The sequence below is a fragment of the Eschscholzia californica genome, unplaced genomic scaffold, assembly GCF_041429995.1.
Source record: "Eschscholzia californica isolate CP2 unplaced genomic scaffold, dmEscCali1.0.p SCAF_6, whole genome shotgun sequence".
In the NCBI taxonomy this organism is placed as follows: Eukaryota; Viridiplantae; Streptophyta; class Magnoliopsida; order Ranunculales; family Papaveraceae; genus Eschscholzia; species Eschscholzia californica.
The window spans coordinates 156,300-174,322 of record NW_028238483.1 but is presented as its reverse complement, the minus strand read 5'-3'; the positions used below and the strand labels follow the sequence as shown (position 1 = coordinate 174,322).

At 32.6% G+C, this 18,023-nt stretch overlaps 2 protein-coding genes across 9 annotated transcripts; one reads left to right on the top strand and one right to left on the bottom strand.

Annotated features, from left to right (window-relative positions):
• Positions 1–228: 228 nt before the first annotated feature.
• LOC147530662 (uncharacterized) lies at positions 229–10,417 on the bottom strand. The gene is made up of 5 exons (XM_086646933.1): positions 10,089–10,417; positions 9,869–9,957; positions 5,209–5,719; positions 3,643–3,737; positions 229–295 (listed from the first exon to the last, which is right to left on the bottom strand). Exons 1-5 carry the CDS (start codon positions 10,386–10,388, stop codon positions 229–231), a joined length of 1,062 nt encoding a protein of 353 aa, XP_086503059.1. The 5' UTR covers positions 10,389–10,417.
• Positions 10,418–11,047: 630 nt separating this feature from the next.
• Positions 11,048–15,678, top strand: LOC147530661 (uncharacterized). 8 transcript variants are annotated; one of them, XM_086649642.1, is made up of 12 exons: positions 11,048–11,440; positions 11,808–11,864; positions 12,074–12,166; positions 12,259–12,363; positions 12,454–12,546; positions 13,418–13,525; positions 13,625–13,735; positions 13,836–13,895; positions 13,999–14,058; positions 14,159–14,227; positions 14,364–14,470; positions 15,449–15,678. In XM_086649642.1, the coding sequence occupies exons 1-11, from the start codon at positions 11,313–11,315 to the stop codon at positions 14,452–14,454; spliced, it is 975 nt and encodes a 324-aa protein (XP_086505768.1). In that variant the 5' UTR covers positions 11,048–11,312; the 3' UTR covers positions 14,455–14,470; positions 15,449–15,678. The 8 variants fall into 8 exon arrangements, with proteins under 8 accessions (XP_086505768.1, XP_086505767.1, XP_086505774.1 ...); XM_086649641.1 differs by having other exon boundaries at positions 12,439–12,546; XM_086649648.1 differs by having other exon boundaries at positions 11,048–11,482.
• The last annotated feature ends 2,345 nt before the right edge of the window (positions 15,679–18,023 follow it).

Genomic DNA, 18,023 nt, shown 5'->3' with positions numbered 1-18,023 from the left:
ACTCACTAAGAATGATAAGTTATACTACTAGTCAGAAATGGCCTATACAAACAAAGTTTGATAAGAAAAAAAGAAATTAAGACATTATAGAAGACTAGGTTCTGAACTCCCTCTAGACAAAAGAGAACCACAATTTGCACCAAAATCAGTAGGGTTCTGGAGCATAGTATATATCAGTTGGGTGAAAAACCACTAGTTCATGATCTCTAGACGGCCACATATAAATTTCTAACGAGAAGGATTTAGTTCACTTAGCTTCCCGAATTTCTTCTCGTAAGAATCCCAAATTTCAAACCTGCATTCACGTTAAAATCAAGATATTATTATTATTACTATACTTTATTCATAAGTACCTAGTTTAAGGTGATGCTTGTTTTCTAATTGTCTTAACGGGGGATGGGTTTTAAGTCCAAAATCGCATGACCAATGAGTCTAGAGACCAAAGATAATTTAAAATAGAAAATAAATCCACTCAAAGTAAATTACATGTCTATCCTCTCATTATCTTTTACTACCTAACCTATCCTAAGTTAAAAAAAATATCCCAAAATAAAATATACCATAATATTTAGAGATTCATTAAATGATTTCCTCAAAAACAAATTTTCCTTCCGGAAAAAGAGTTGCCTTTTCCGTTTAGCATGATACTTTGTTTTAGATTTCTCATTTGTATTAGAATTGGGCCAAATCAAACCGAGGAAATAGAGAGAGAGCATCATCACTTTCTAATACAAAAATTAGGTTTTGATTTCATTCATCATCGTCGCCCAAATCAAACCGAGAGAAAAGGTGAAAGCATCGAGTGAGAGAGACAGAGAATCGATTGTTGGTTTCATTCATCATCTACAGTAGTGAAGAGTAAGTAAATTGCATTTAGGTTTTCATCCTTTTGGTTGTTCCTTCAACTTTCTTATGATTTAGATTGATTTTTACAACACAAAACGAATTAGGTTTTGATTTGTACAACTTTTCTTATGATTTAGTTTTTTGAAATTGATCAGCTACTAAGAAATTTCTAGAGTTTCGTTGTTTCAAAGTGGATTAATGAAAGTTATTATTAAAACCCAAAATCAGTTCACAGTGAAGAGTAAGTTTCTCATGCAACAAGAAATTTCTATGGTTACCTTGTCTCTGTTGTTGTATAATTTCTTTGAAGAAATAACATCTAGAGTTTATTACTCTTTATAAAGTTTAGTTACTATTACATCTTCTCTAAAAAAATTAATTTTAGTCTGACAACTTAGGTTTCTATCTAATTTAGTTTTTTGTGTTGGACATACATCATAAACGAATTTGTAGATGTCTAATTTGATCAAGGTAGAGATAAAAAACAAATCACAAATTCATACTTTCTTGAAGTTCAAAGAACATAGAGTTACAAAGAGAGAGAAACTCATTTTTGGGAGAGAGCATCTCGTTTTAGGTAAATATCTGTTGATTTAGTAGGTTACATTAGACAAATACAAGTTTTGAAAATAATATATTTTCTTGAATTCAAAGAACATAGTTACATAAAGAGAAAAACGAATTTTGGGACAGAGAAACTAGTTTTAGGTAAATATCTATTGATTTGCTAGGTTACTTTAGAAAAATATAAGTTTTGAAAATAAAGATTGACATTAAATATCCACCATAAATTCTTTCATAAAATTTATTCTCTCTCTGTAACTCTATGTTCTTTATTTCCAAAACTTATATTTTCTTGAATTCAAAGAACATAGAGTTACATAAAGAGAAAAACGAATTTTGGGACAGAGAAACTAGTTTTAGGTAAAAATCTATTGATTTGTTAGGTTACTATAGAAAAATATAAGTTTTGGAAATAAAGATTGACATTAAATATCCACCATAAATATTCGTTCATAAAATTTATGGAAAGAACAATTGTATTAACTCAACCATTAGAAACCTTTGGTTTACCAATGGTTAAAAAATATGGGTTTTGGTATAGGAAGAGCATTTTTTAGCAAAGGCAGTGCATTAGATAGGGAGAGCACTCTTTTTAGAATAGGGAAGGATAAACATTTTTTTTTTAAATATCGCAAATTTATACTTTGGTCCCTCCCATCAAACTATTTTGGACCAAAAAAGAGAGAAGAGAGTATTATCCTGTTCGACTAAAAACCTTTGAGAGAGAAGAGAGTATTATCTTGTTCGACTAAAAACCTTCGAGAGAGAAGAGAAAATCATGTTCGACCTAAAATCTTCGATCAAATCAAAGAGAGAGAAGAGAGATGAACATCCTGAAAAAGAGAAAAGCCCTAAATCTGTTTGATTCTATCAAAAAGAGAGATGTAGAGATAGAAACCTAAACCCTAGATGACTAACACGACACCCATCTCCATAGAGAGTTTGTAATTCTTGTTATTGCTAGATTTCTCCATAGATTTTTAGGGTTTTAACACTAATTAAAGTAACTTTTGAAGATTTCAAGTATCAATATTGCAATGAAGAATACAAACAAGGATGTAACTCGAAAAATATATAATCGACATTTACATAAAAGAAATTTCGCTTAGCATAAATAAAATTCATGAATACCAACTAAAAATTTTAAAAAAAATTTGGCCAGAGCGGTTGAAAAACCAGACTAATTTCAGCCATCTCAGCCGAAATTTATTACTATTTTCAGCGGGACCGGCTGAAATTTGTTATCTTTTTCAATCGACCCAACCGAAATTTGTCATCTTTTACAGCCGTTACGACCGAAATTTGTTGTCTTTTGCAGCCGACCCTACCGAAATTTGTTGTCTTTATCCATCGATCCAACCGAAAATTCTTTACAAAAAAAAACGACCTAAAACCCTAAAACGTTTGTTCAACCATAGAGGAAGATAAGAAACTGATATTTCTTTACATGAGACACATTATCTTCATTATAAATGTCTTTGTTTAAGTCGATAACTTCGTTTAAGTTGATGTCCTTGTTTAAGTTGATGGTTTCGTTTAAGTCGAAGTCTACGTTTAAGTCAAAGGAATCTTCTGTCTTGATGTAGGTTTCCTCCTTCATTAACGGTGGCTCCTCATCCATGAGATCTTGAGGCACCAAAAGCTCGAAACTAAGACTATATTGATGGTAAACTTTGCAAGTTTTTTAATACTAATGGTGATGTTAATAGTAGTGATGATATTACGGTTTTGGTTGTTTATGTGAGGGAAACTACAAGTGAATAAAATATTAGATTTATTATTATTTTTTATCGAAGTCCTTCTATTTTGACACTATTTATTAAATGATCCTTATAACGCCCTCCTTAAACTAATTTGGTAAAGGAAGAGCAAATACATAAATTGACCTTTCTAACGCACTGCCTTTACTAAATAGTGTTCTTCCTATACCAAAAGCCAAAAATATTTATGAAAGAGCAAAAATGAGAGAAAATTAAAGGATTGGTGCATGGGGCCCACCAGATAGTTAATTTTGGACTTATTTTACATTTTCGGTTTATTTTGGTTTTATTTTATTTATTGATTCAAGGGTGGATATATGACTCATTACCCCCCCCCCCCCCCTATTTTTAGACCTTAAACTCAAAAATCCTTGTCTCGTCTTAAACCAACTTGTTTGTATCTATAAGACATTACAAAAGTTTACAAATATCAAAAAATATCAGATATGAAATGAAAAGTAATTATGTGTACCAGTATGCTAAGAATTGGAATGGCTTGTAGATGTTGTATATCTTGTTACCATCTCTCGTCAATGTCTTCTTTTTGCACGTTCCTCTTCCGTGAACCTACAATCATAGAATATGTGACAGGTCGGATGTGAATTTTTTTTTTTCCCTGATTAAAGTCTGATTCTTAACATATTATGAAAAACGCAGGATTTCAATTTTCAAGAGAGAAAGAAATCCTAGAAAGAAATATATGATTATTTATAATATAACGTGTTATGCACAACTATATACATGTGTTATGTTTGTTTATAACGTATTATTTTTTTATCATTACCTACAATACGAAAGATTAAACAATGGTTTAGAAGCAAAAACGATTTTGCACTCGAGTTAAATAGCAAAATAAAATATTTATGATAATGCATTGTGAACGTTAATAAAAAAAAAGCCTAAAATAAGATAATTTATAACACATTATGAATGACAATAATGCCTTACATGACTTCATGAGATTTCATGTAGAGGATATTTTTGTCACGAATAAATTGGTTCCGAACCTTTATGATTTTTTTTTTCATAATAATTTTGCCTTGAACTAAAATTTGGATTAATCACTTAATTTACCCAATCATGACTAATTGTCCATTTGGTGACATAGAATGAGTTTTAAGACAATATTTTTTGTTCTTATTATGATTATTATTAATAATATCTTTAGTAGTATTAGCTCTACCATTTGCATCTCCGTTGTCACCGTAAATATCTTCTTCCTACCTTTTTTTTTTTTGTTAAAGGATCTTCTTCCTACCTTGTTTCAACAAAAGCAACCTTGTTCTACCTTACCACAACATTTATTTTGCCCAATAAACGATCACAATTCGTTAGTGGAACTTACCAAGATGCCTAACCTCTCATCAAAAAAAAAAAAAAAAAAGATGCCTAACCGGCGAAGTGATAGTAGAGAAAGGGAACTAGGAAAAATAAGGCTAGAGTTACTTTTGTCTTTTATGTGAGAAAATAATGACACTAGTTTTCAATTAAAAGAAAAATGCCTATAACTACGTGTACAAAACTCAAAAACAATTAGTCTTATATATCAAGTTTTAATTGAAATTTTCGTTCTTAAGTGGTGAAAATTGAAATCCTTATTTCTTTTCTTTATCCAATATAAAAAACTTTAAAATTAATTTATTCACTTATGTGACATAGTTATTTTTGTAACAAAATAATTAATTGTTAATTAATTTGATTTATATTTGTTTAGATATAAAAATGATGAATCGATAAATTAGAGATATCTTGAAAAAACACACTAGAAATAGACGGTTTTCTTGAGATATATCTATTTAATTACAAACATATCATGTTAGAGATCTAAATTGATATATTAAAAATACCGTTCAAAGAAAAATCGTAAAAATCGTGTGTGACATTCAAAATTTTTAAGATTGAATGTTACATATATGGGAGATTCCCATGAGTAGAAGGTAATTAACTCTAGATTTCCGGAATAACTCTACCCAGTGGGTTTTCATGTGTATATACAAATCTATAGACCCAAAAAAAAGAAATATGAAAAAAGAATTGCCAGTTGTAGATGCCTATTAGTTTCACTATCTGCTGGAATCCTCTCATAAAATCCCAAGCACGTCAACACGTATGAAGATGCAAAGGCTCCAAACCCCTTTATACTCAACAACTCTTTGTAAATGTTATCATATAGGAAGTATATAGGAGCTGTCTCCTCTTCTTTATTTTCATCTTCAAGCATTATTAATTGTTTCTTATCAAGTGTTGTTAAACATTCAAGTTTCTCGAATTTTTTCGCAAGTCTTAGAATAGTCCCTGCTCTATAACCAAGCATACAACGATCTTTCATAAATTCCTCGGTAAGACCTTTGAGTTCTTCTGCTCTAGGAAAGTCACCACACTCTTTACTTTTCGAGGTTTCCCAATGTTGTATTTTAGGAGCATTAATTGTACCTTTTCTCTTCAAACATTTTGGATTATTTGAAGAATAATGAGGAAGATGTTTACCATCTCTTAATTCAAACTGAAGTTCACAAAGAGCCCTAGCCATGGAAAGTGACCTTTCAAACCTATACAAATAACAAGTAATTTTATGATTAATTAACCATGGAATATCCTATGCATGTCTCTTATTAATCTTATTGAAACGAATATATATATATATATATATATATATATATAGCTAGAATTAGTCATCCAAATTTGGGATAATAACCAAACTAAATGGTCATGTGCAGTACGTATGAGGTCTACGAAATGAGTGTTGAAAGGTGGCTTTTAAACCAAATTTGGGTTTGGGCCCAATATAAAAGTGTGGGTTTGAGTAAATGGTTTACCAAACTAGAAGGGGTAAAAAAGTAAAAGCCTCATGAAATTAATTAAAAGGGTGTAGAGAGTTCTTTTCTTTGACTAGTTCAAGAACAATCTAGAGAGAGAAAGAAAAAGGAGAATAGTTTAAAAGAAACTTGAAGAAGAAGAAGAAGAATTAGATCTAGTATAAATATTGTGTTTAAGGTAAGAACTAACTTCAAATCTAGTTAAATATTGTGACAAAACTTTGTGTGTTATGTTTATGAGATTGTGTAGATCTAAAGAAAATTTATTAAATGAAAGTATGGTGATGTGAATCTTTTGAGTTTATTTGAGTTTATTGAAGTATCTATACCTCTAATCTCCAACAAATTGGTATCAGAGCCATATTAATTTATCATTTCAAGCTTTTATTCAACATTTTGAGATCTAGGGTTTGTGAAATTTTTTTGGGGATCTTGTAAGAAAATGTCAAATATGATGATACAACCTCAAGTACCTAGGTTAACTAAAGAGAACTATGAAATTGGTGTATCCAAATGAGTGTATTATTAGGCTCTCAAGACTTATGGGATATTGTTCAAAATGGCTATGTAGAACCAACTCAAGAAGAAGAGATTATTATGAATGATGTACAAAAGTGTGTTCTTAAAGACTCAAGAAAAATGGATAAAAAAGCTTTATTTCTTATCTATCAAGGAATTGATGGCCCTACATTTGAAAAAGTGTCCGAAGCAAAATCATCGAAAGAGGCTTGGAATATTCTCAAGAATTCATTTAGAGGAGTTGATAAAGTTGTAAAGGTTCGTCTCCAAATTTTGCGTGGTGAATTTGAAAAGTTGAGCATGAATGAAGGGGAACTTATCTCCGATTACATTTCAAGAGTATTGTCGAATGTTAACGAAATGAAAAGGTGTGGCGAAAAATGTGATGACGTTAGGGTGATGGAGAAGATTCTACGCTCTTTGACACCTAAGTTTGATAATGTGGTTATTGTTATTGAAGAGTCAAAAGATTTGGAATCTATGACGGTGGATGAGTTGACGGGGACATTGCAAATTCACAAACAAAGGGTTAATAGAAATAGTGCAAGCACTTCAAATTATTCGGTGGATCAAGTACTTCAAGCAAAACTAACTCTAGAAGAAAAACAATATGCACCCCAAAGAGAAAGAGACTATAAGAGTTATGGTAGAGATTATGATAATAGTAGAAGTGAATTTGGAAGTCAAAGAGGAAGAAATTTCTTTAATAGAGGAAGAACAAATGAACCAAGAGAAAGAGAAAACTTTACTAGACCTTATAATAGGCAAGGTAGAGATAAAAGGAATATTGAATGCTATAATTGTCACAAACTTGGACATTATAGTAATGAATGTTGGTATAACAAAAAAAATGAGGTACGTGAAGATGCAAATCTTGTTGAAAATGATGTAGAAATAAATGTAGATCCTACATTGCTTTTTTCTTGTGATGGACTTGATGAATCACAAACAAATACTTGGTATTTCGACACCGGTGCAAGTAATCATATTTGTGGGAAAAGAGAATTGATTGTTGAAGTGAATGAAAGTGTGAAAGGGTGTGTAAAGTTTGGGGACTCGTCAAAGATTCCGGTGCTAGGGAAAGGTAATATCCTCATTCAACTCAAAAATGGAAAACATAACTATATTTCCGATGTTTATTATGTTCCCGCAATGAAAAATAACATATTAAGTTTGGGACAACTTTTGGAAAAAGGCTATGATATAAGATTGAAGGATCTTCATCTCACATTAAGAGATAAAAGTGGAACTCTAATTGCTAAGGTGAAAATGGCAAAGAATAGATTATTTCCTTTAAACATTCAACATGGTGATGCAAAATGCTTAAACTCTATTGTGAAAGATAAATCTTGGTTGTGGCATTTGAGACTTGGACATTTAAATTTTGATGGAATGAAAGCTTTGGCAAGCAAAAACATGGTAAGGGGTTTACCATATATTGATCGCCCAAATAAAGTGTGTGAAGGATGTATCTTTGGGAAGCATCATAGAACAACTTTCTCTAAAGAAGGAAGGTGGAGAGCTTACAATCCTCTAGAGCTTGTGCATACCGATGTTTGTGGTCCATTGAAGCCAATGACAAATGGAGGTAACAATTACTTTCTCACTTTTATTGATGATTATAGTAGAAAAACATGGGTATACTTCTTGAAAAATAAATCCGAAGTATTTGAAGTGTTCAAAGAATTCAAGAATATGGTTGAGAAACAAAGTGGGTATTTTATCAAGAAACTAAGATCGGATAGAGGTGGGGAATTTACTTCAAGAGACTTTGATATGTTTTGTAAAGAACATGGAATTATTCACGAACTTACCCCACCATACACACCACAACTAAATGGAGTAGCCGAAAGGAAAAACCGCACCATATTAAACATGGCAAGAAGCATGTTAAAAGAAAAAAGTTTGCCTAGAGAATTTTGGGGTGAAGCCGTTGCATGTGCCGTATACTTGTTAAATAGATGTCCCACTAAAAGTGTTTATATGAAAACACCGCAAGAGGCATGGGGGTATTACAAGCCTAGTGTATCTCATTTAAAGATATTTGGATGTATTGCTTATGCAAAGATACCGGAAGCAAGAAGAACAAAACTTGATGACAAAGGTGAAAAATGCATATTTCTTGGTTATTGTGAGCAAGCAAAGTGTTACAAGTTATTTAACCCAACCACCAATAAAGTTTTCCTTAGTAGAGATGTTGTATTTGAAGAAGAAATGGCATGGGAATAGAAAAGGAAAAGAAACTATTCAAGTTGAACTTGAGCTTGAAGGTGAAAATGAAGAAGAAGCACCAAACGAAATTCAAAGAGAACCACAAACACCAATGTGTAGAGCATCATCATCACCATCATCTTCATCTCCATCATCCTCATCATCGGAAGGAAGTTCTAGTGAAAGACCAATGAAAACAAGAAGTTTGAGAGAGATTTATGAAGTTATTGATAATGAAGAAGAAGTGAACTTATGTTGCTTTCTCATGGATTATGATCCTACTAGTCATGAAGGAGTCATTCAAGAAGACAAAATGAAAAAAACAATGGATGAAGAAATTAATACAATTGAAAAGAATGATGCATATGAGTTGACAAAGAGGTACAAGTCTATTGGGGTAAATTGTGCATACACACCAAAGAAGAATGCAAGTGGTGAAGTCCAAAAGTACAAAGCAAGGTTTGTAGATGAAAGTTACAATCAAAGAGTCGACATCGATTTTAGTATGGTATTTATTCCTTTTGTTCATATGAAAATATGGGTCTATATAGCGGGTAAATATTCATGGAAAAGTTATCAATTTGATGTCAAGTTGACAATCTTAAATAGTGTTCTCGAAGAAGAAAAGTTTGATGAACAACTCTTGAAGCATGATGTCTTTGAAAGATTGAAGTGGATGTTAGGTATGAGAAGCTATGGAAATTTGGTTTAAGGGGGGATGTTGAAAGGTGGCTTTTAAACCAAATTTGGGTTTGGGCCCAATATAAAGTGTGGGTTTGAGTAAATGGTTTACCAAACTAGAAGGGGTAAAAAAGTAAAAGCCTCATGAAATTAATTAAAAGGGTGTAGAGAGTTCTTTTCTTTGACTAGTTCAAGAACAATCTAGAGAGAGAAAGAAAAAGGAGAATAGTTTAAAAGAAACTTGAAGAAGAAGAAGAAGAAGAATTAGATCTATTATAAATATTGTGTTTAAGGTAAGAACTAACTTCAAATCTAGTTAAATATTGTGACAAAACTTTGTGTGTTATGTTTATGAGATTGTGTAGATCTAAAGAAAATTTATTAAATGAAAGTATGGTGATGTGAATCTTTTGAGTTTATTTGAGTTTATTGAAGTATCTATACCTCTAATCTCCAACAATGAGAACGTACTTGCAGTTGCAAAGAAGGATTGACTTAACCATATCTTCGAAAAGAGTAGGAGAGCGAAAAACTCTGCCAAATCCTCTCTCATGAAATTCCTTAATTCCTTAATTAAGGAGAGCGAAAAACCATATCTCATGAAATTCCTTAATTATAAAGATAATATAATTAAACAAAACAATTAAGTAATAGGGGCAATGAACTAGACAAGATATTGATATGTATTTACCAGTAATAATTGTTGTTGTTTAGGAGAGGGAGAAACATTTTTCTGATGAGTTCCTCCTACTAATACTTGGACAACTTTTAAAGATAGATAACTATTGTTATGGTGTTGGTGCTGAGAGATAGAGAGAGTGATGGTGAGAGAATTATGATTATCATTGGTGGCAGGGAGATGAAATGGACGTTGTAGTGTTTTGGTTGAAGGGTTCCAAACGTTAGGTGCCATCATGAAGAAGCCATGGCTGCAAACTACCTTCCCTATATCGAAACTGGTTCTAGTCGGTAGATTCAGAAACATCGCCATACTAATTTAATTGACCTGGTTAAGAACACGAAGGTTCAGCGTTAGACTTTATACACAATATTAGGAATTTAGGACTAATTTGATTAAAAATTATACAATTCTAACTAATATTTTGTAAGTTAGAACTGAAATGGTATGCGTTTATGGCTTTTGGCTTCGCTGACTTGACTAGAAATGTGAAAAATAAGATTTTAGGTGAGATACTTTTTGGGGTCCATGTTTTGGGAGAAATAAAGAAATTTTCCGAGGTAGACAGTTTTAGGTGGAAATAATTTTTTTTTGTTTCCTCCAAACACCATTCACTTTTAATATTTTTTAATCTTCTTCTTCCATCTTCTCTTCCCACCACCATCAGCTCCGATAAAAGAAACCAAAACTAACTCCGACGAAGGGACCAAAACAGACTCCGACGACCATCTCTCCCTTTCTCTCTCTGTCTTTTTTCTCTTCTCTCATTCTTTCTTTCTCTTTCTACTTTCTTCGATGTTTTGGTAAAGAGTCGGAACCCTCGTCTGGTTTTCCAGACGAATGCTCGTCTTGGAAGGAGTGTCTGGTGAAAGTTTTTAGGGTTTTCACCTTCTTTTCAGGAATCTTTTTTTGTTTCCCCTAAACATCGTACATCGACCTTTGTAGGAGTCCAAAAACCAGTGATGTTACAATACGAAGGACCCCAAGCCCCATTAAAATTTCCCTTACTGGCAGAAATAGAACGAAAGAAAGAGGGGATGGTGGGGGATAAAAAAAGGGTGGTGTTTTGAAACCCTCAATCAACACCACCATTGGAGATGAATCAACAACAGTACTCTAGAAGAAAGAGAATAAGAGAAATAAAATGTTTGTGAAATCATCAGCAACAAAAGGGGAATCATCATATTTAGTACAATGTCTTCCCCTTCTTTTGATAAGTATAAAGTCTAACCATTGATGAAATTCTTACTGCTTTCCAACAAATCCTCCCTCCTCCTAAGGATTTCTTCGTCCCTTCATAGCAAGAAAAGAAAAAGAAAGAATCAATCCAACCAAAACTCTGTTCAAATTCCAGAAGGAAGTTAGTAAATACTATTTCACCTTATTTCAGTAATACTGGCAAGCAGGTGATTCTTCTTCTTCTTCTTGTGCTTTTAATTTGTTTAATTAACAGTATTGTAGATTACTAGGAAGAGTATGACGATGGTATTAAGTACATGAAATGTATTTGGAGGGGAGACCAAACATCCAAATTTTGAAAATAGAGACACTCGGTCATCCCAACCATCTGGTGGGTCTTCTTCTTTTACTACTTATTTATAGGCTATAGCATCCCAACTTCAGTCATTACCAAACCTCAAACTCTCTCTTTCTCTCTCTACCTCCTCTAATGACTCCTAAACCCAACCCACTTTCGGAAATACAACCTCAAACTTCAATGTTATCTTTTAGTAAACCTTGTGGAGAAATGGTGGTCGGAAGCGGCAGTGGTAGTTTGGAAGAGAAATAGTGAGTTTCTTCTGTAATGATTACATTACTAATATTAAAGTGATATGAAGTTGTTGTGTAATCTAACATATATGTAGCATAATTCATGGTGATAAAATGGAAAGTAATATCATGGAAGTTGGACAGATGAAATACAATAACCTTTCAAATATTTTTTTGTTACATTTCATGTCGATATATCAATGATCTGGTTTGTTTGACTGTAATAGTGGTGTAGATAATGGTGGTGTTACAAAGGTTACAAGGAAGAGGAAGAATCGTAAAGCTAAGAAAGATGAAGAAGTTGATGAGGCGAAGCCAAAGTACTATTTTACCTTTCATTTCTTGATTTTGTTTGCTATTGTTGAATAAACAATTTTTTTGATTTCTAATCTTTCTTTATTTTTTAACGAAGGAACAAGGATTCGGAAGAAAAGACACCCATTATACCTACAACAGAGCAAATGAATGGGAAATCTGCCTCTAACTCGAATAAGATTAATGTTAAAAAGTCGGAACGGTATGTACTGACAATCTTTGATTTGGATTCACTAGTTCACCACTATTTTGTTTTATTATCTGTTTTACTATATAGTGTCTGCAATATCAGTGTGCCCACTGAGGGTAGCAGTAGAGAGAAAGTGACTTTCGCAAAACAATGGGAGGTTAAAGATAATCGAGGTTTCAAGGAAGGTCGAGAAAGGTATGACAACAATAATGAAATTAAAGAAAGGAGCAGTTTCAAGCTATGTAGTTGGTCTCGGCCATCTCGGCCGAGAATCTCGGATCCCGACTCGGTCTCGGCCCTCTCCCGAGGCGAGACTCAGCCACGACACCGAGTTAGGGTTTGGCTGAGAATCTCGGGTGTCTCGGCCGAGATAGACTGAGACCTAGACTGAAAATGAGACAACATCTCTTAATTTCTTGGAACTTTTTTGGGAAACTGTAAATTCTAATTGTACACTATTAGTTATTACCTTCTTAACTACTTATTATGTTCCCAATCAATCTAAGATAAGTAACAATACTATTATGTAGATATTTTAGGTCTTTTGCCTGGTACAAACTTCAAAAATTCTAAGGAAACCTAGAAAATTCTAGTAGATTAAAATACAATATTTTTATTATGATAAAGATTTTGTTTATTATGAATGATTGAAGTAGTTTTATGTTTAAAGTCTAGAGAATTATGAGGTAATGAAGAGTCAGGTAATTAAGCTTATTACTTGGTACTTATTAGCTATACATGTGGTCTCGGCCGAGTTTCTCGGTTCGTTTCGGCCTTCGACTGGACCGAGACCGAGGCCAACTACATAGGTTTCAAGATTAGCAGATTAGTGATCTTGTTAATAAATTGCTAAGAATGTGTTTGTTTATCAACAGTGAATCTTTAAATGTTTTTGTTTATCAAGCAGTGAATAATCTTCATCTTTAGAAAGACGATGAAAAATTTTGACGCAGAAAATGTGAAGTAATATGTTACATATTATTCCATTGTTTTATAATAATATTAATTCTGGTAAATAAATTCTTTTTAATACATAGTTTCAATCTGTCTTTATTTATTAATGAAGGATCAAGGACCAAGACATAGATGTACCGATTGAATGTAGAGGAAAACTAATGAAGGAGAAATCTGCCTCCAACTCCTCAAAGTGGACTAATGGTGGAATATCGGAAAGGTTTGTACTACCATTTTTTATTTACATGCACTATATATATATATGCCCATTAGTATTTTGTTTTATTATTTGACTTACTATTTGAGCCTGTAATATCAGTGCTCTCAGGGAGGCTCGAGCTCGAAAGAGGTTGATATATTTATTGACAGTCCGAAAGTCTGATAGGACTAAGGATGGTGTAAGTATTACAAATAGAGAATGTCTGAAAAGGTATAATGACGACATTATCGCCAACATTTGTATAACATACTGATAACATTTTGTATGAATTGATTAAAAAAAAGTGTATTTTATTGTGTTTAACAAGCAGTGAAGCTCTGCAAGGTTGTGTTAGTAGTGGGTCCAAAACATCGAAGAAAGAGAAAATAGAGTAAGACTGATATTCGTACGCTGTTCATAATTTACGACTAATATTCATCTAATTTTAAAATCATGTTCAAGAATGGTAATAACGTTTGCTTTGTTACAAGCAGGGAAGCTGTTGAAGGTGGTGTTAGTCATGAATTAAAGACTCCGAAGAAAAGAAAATCAGAGTAAGACCATATACTGTTTAATTTTTATGACCAATTTTTATTAATAGATCGAAAATCATGTCGTTCAAAGGAAATAAATGTGTTTTTTGTGTTGGTTAAGGGACAGTGAAGCTGTAGAAGAAGGTAGTGTTATTTCTGAAATGAAGACTTTGAAGAAAGATAAATCAGTGTAAGATAAAATCTTGAATTAACCACGATGGAAAATATCATATAAATTTATTTGTATCGAGTTGTCATAAGATTAGCAAATTGTCCACTTCGTGCTTACACTGTTTATTTGATTTATCACTGGTGGGTGGAAGCAGCATAACTACTGGGGTTCCTGCTCTGGTGAAACCTCGTAATGCGTTTGAGACGGAATTACATGGGAAGCTGAAGAAACGGAAAAAGCAATGAGTAGGGCTATGAAGAGGTAACCCTTCTTTTTGCCGTTACAAACTCTTTTTAATATTCAATGATTTTGTGTGGTATATAATGCAATTATAAATTATAATTGGGTTTGTTTGATAATATATCATTTGGTAACTAAATATCTAGTTTTGTACGCAGTAGTGGCCAAAAGAGTCATGAACAGCATGAAACCGTATAAACGTAAAGGAGACTGCAAATACTATCAAATAAGACACCAAAGTAATAGAAAATCTTATATCCTAGGTGGAAGCTAATACGGGAACTCCACTGATATTAAAATTGTAGGACTTCCTCTAGACTTCAGGCTATGCTACCTAATTACTTCACATTGAATACGATTGACACATGAACTTGAGGCGTAAAAAGAAAGAAACATGGTTTGTATAGTATGTGCAGGGGTTTATAACGATTTCATTTCTAATACCTGCCTTGAATGTCCAAATCTTTTGTTTATTGATTCTTAGTAAAGTCTTAGCGATTTCAAAGGGTAAGGGATAGCTAAGTTACTTGCTATCCCTTTCTAAGTAGTTGATATCAGAACTGTATATTGCCTCGCCTGGAGGGCATAATCATATCTGTAGGAGTTATATAAGAAACTAATCACTAACTGATGATGTTTTGGAATATCAGCTTCCTGGTGATCAACGATAAATTGGTGATAGTTGAATGTGATACTATATTACTATTATTATGTACAAGAACTCTCTTTTATATGTGAAATTTTGTTTTGAAATACATCCTTCTGCCACTTCCATGTACCAAAACACAAATACTTGTGCGTGTTAGTTAACTGGACCTGTAAACACGAACTTATTATGAAGCTACAACTTGTAAGATGATTTTGATGTTTTGCTCTTATAAACAATGTAAATAGAAGTTTTGACATGTTTGTATATTGACCATGAACTGAATTTCGAAAAAGTTAATAAACTAATAGCGTTCTTTGTTTTCTTTTTTGTGTGTATGACCACGGGGGTAGGATGGAGCTCTGCTGCGATGATGGTATGTTATTGGTGTTTCTACGTTTTGCTGCCGCACAATACAAAAAGAAGGGATGAGAGGATGATGTTAGTAGTTTATTTTAGACAGAATTTTATGTTATGTTGAACAGTTTATTTTAGACAGAATTTTATGTTATGTTGAACAAGTTCTCTAAAAATGTGTGTTTGAATTTGTGCTTTTTGAATGGTATTGAAGAAAATTTTCTAATTTCGGGATACCACCAATTATTTTTAGTGGACGTTTTTAGGAGCCAGGGGTGGATCTACATAGGGGTGAAGGGAGGCTATAGCCAGGCGTCAACCTTATGTAGATCATATGTACATTGAAAACTTGCTGCTGAAACTTTGATTGAAAATAGGCAAATAAATTTGTTTAGTGCAGTGGTGTTGTATGCGGTCTTCCACTCTAGTGACTCGAGGTCGAATGCCAGTTCTTACAAAGTTCTCGGAAGTTTATTGGTCAATTGTATTCAATTAGCTTAATTTAGTTCTTGTAATCGTCTTTTATTTTCTTTCTTTTTATTCCTAACGAACGACATGTCGAGTTGGACTAGATCATCGTTAAAAAATATATCTAAATTTACTGAATTTTTTTTTTTTGATGGAGATAAATTTACTGAAAATGAGTCTTCATAAAGAACAAACATAATAATGATATAGGAGTATATGTTTGAAAACAATTTAGGTAGGGTCACAGTACGTAAGTACCAGGTTATGTAATTTTAAGTTTAACAAAAAAAAGGTTATGTAATTTTTTTTTTCGTCACTACAAATATTTGTTAGTTTACAGTGTAGTGTAGTTTTAGTTTAATATACATATGGACAAAATTTGTGAAACGTTTAAGTTTGAAATTAGTCAAGTTTAGTTTTAAGCTTTTTCAGCTTTACGCTCCCCTGAAAAGAACTTCTCATAGAAAAACTAATAAATTTGCGGGCTATCAAATTTTGGGTGATTTTTTTTTCTTTTTGCTTTTCCCAAGTCATTTCTCAATGTTAGAAAGAGTTCTCATCAAACTATCGTTGCCGGTGACTTTTGATTTTCTCTCTTGCCCTTTTTCTCTCTCGTTTCACTTCCTCTCTGTGCGGTGTTCCCTGACTTGACTAGATAGTTGAAAAACAAGATTTTGGGTGGGACATTTTGTGGGAATCCAAAAGGCTTTGAAATTAGAAATTTTTCAGGAAAACAAATTTTAAGGGGATTTTTCTTCCATTAAAAGTTGTCAGTAATGACAGTTTACCGACTACCCTTGCCACAATGGATAAGAAATGATCAATTGAAATTGTTTTCCCCTAACAATTAAAAGATAAACTTGCCAACTAAAGTTGATCAATTTTTGACAAAATCTGTACAACCCGGAAAATATTTTGATTTACCCCTTAGAAAATATTTTTATTTAGCCAAACTGCTAGCCATCCAAAAACGATTGGTGAGTTTTTTTCGTTTCTTGTCTTAATTTTACATCTATTACCATCCTAGTAGAGTTTTTGGAGTATAGCAGAGTGGTATAACTGTAAAAATGAGGAGAAAATGTTGGTATGGGAAGAACATCAGATTCACCAATATCGATACATTATCAACATACTAACCATTACCAATTGTTATTGAGGGAGGATGAAGTTGGTAGGGTGGTGGTTTCCAAATGATTTAGTTCTTCTTCTATTTTGCCTTATCGTAAGAGGGTAAGGATTTCTTCGTCGCTTTTCTCCGGAATCCGATACATTTGCCGGCATCAAGCGATATTTTGAGACCGACAGTTTGGTAGTTCTTCATTAATAAATAGTGTGGAATCATGATTCGTCCATTGATGAAGATCGACGATTCCTTGTTTAAAAAATTATGGAAAATATAACGAATTGGCATCTAACTATCAATCCATAGTCCACGATCCAACCAATTGCAAATGCAAGCAAGAAGATTTAGTGAGTGCTTCTACAAAATTCAGTTTGACAGACTCGCACGCTCACCATTTTTCTTCTTGGTTCATCATTCCTACTTATATTTTAGTATAATAAAGTTTATGATCTTTAGGGTCCTCTCATTTATGATCTTTAGGATCTTTTCATTTTGTGACTTTAGGGTCTTTCATTTAGTTTGTGTCATGTTGTATTCATTTCCCTTCATGTTGTACTTTACATTTGTAAGCTCTATGGTGTAATTTATTTATGTAAATCCCATGTTGTACTCAAAGGAGTCAAAAATCTCAAATCATGTAATATTATATATTGATCTCTTGTATATGATTTCTTACGTACGAATGAATATTCTGATCTTTTTTTGTTGTTGAACGGTATGAATATTTTGATTGAATTACAAAAAAAAAAAAACACGGTGTGGAGTGTGGAAAATGGACCTAACCATGTTTTATGTATAAGATTGGACTTGAACACTCATTTTTGGGTTTTACAAAGGACCCAACCCATGACCTTTACAAATTGAGTTATTTACTTTTTGACTCTCTAGTTTGTTATTAGCTTCCTTCTTGGTCTTCTATTTTTCGTAAACTCAAATTGATCCTTTTTTTTTTAAACCGTCAATTTACTTTAACACCTAAT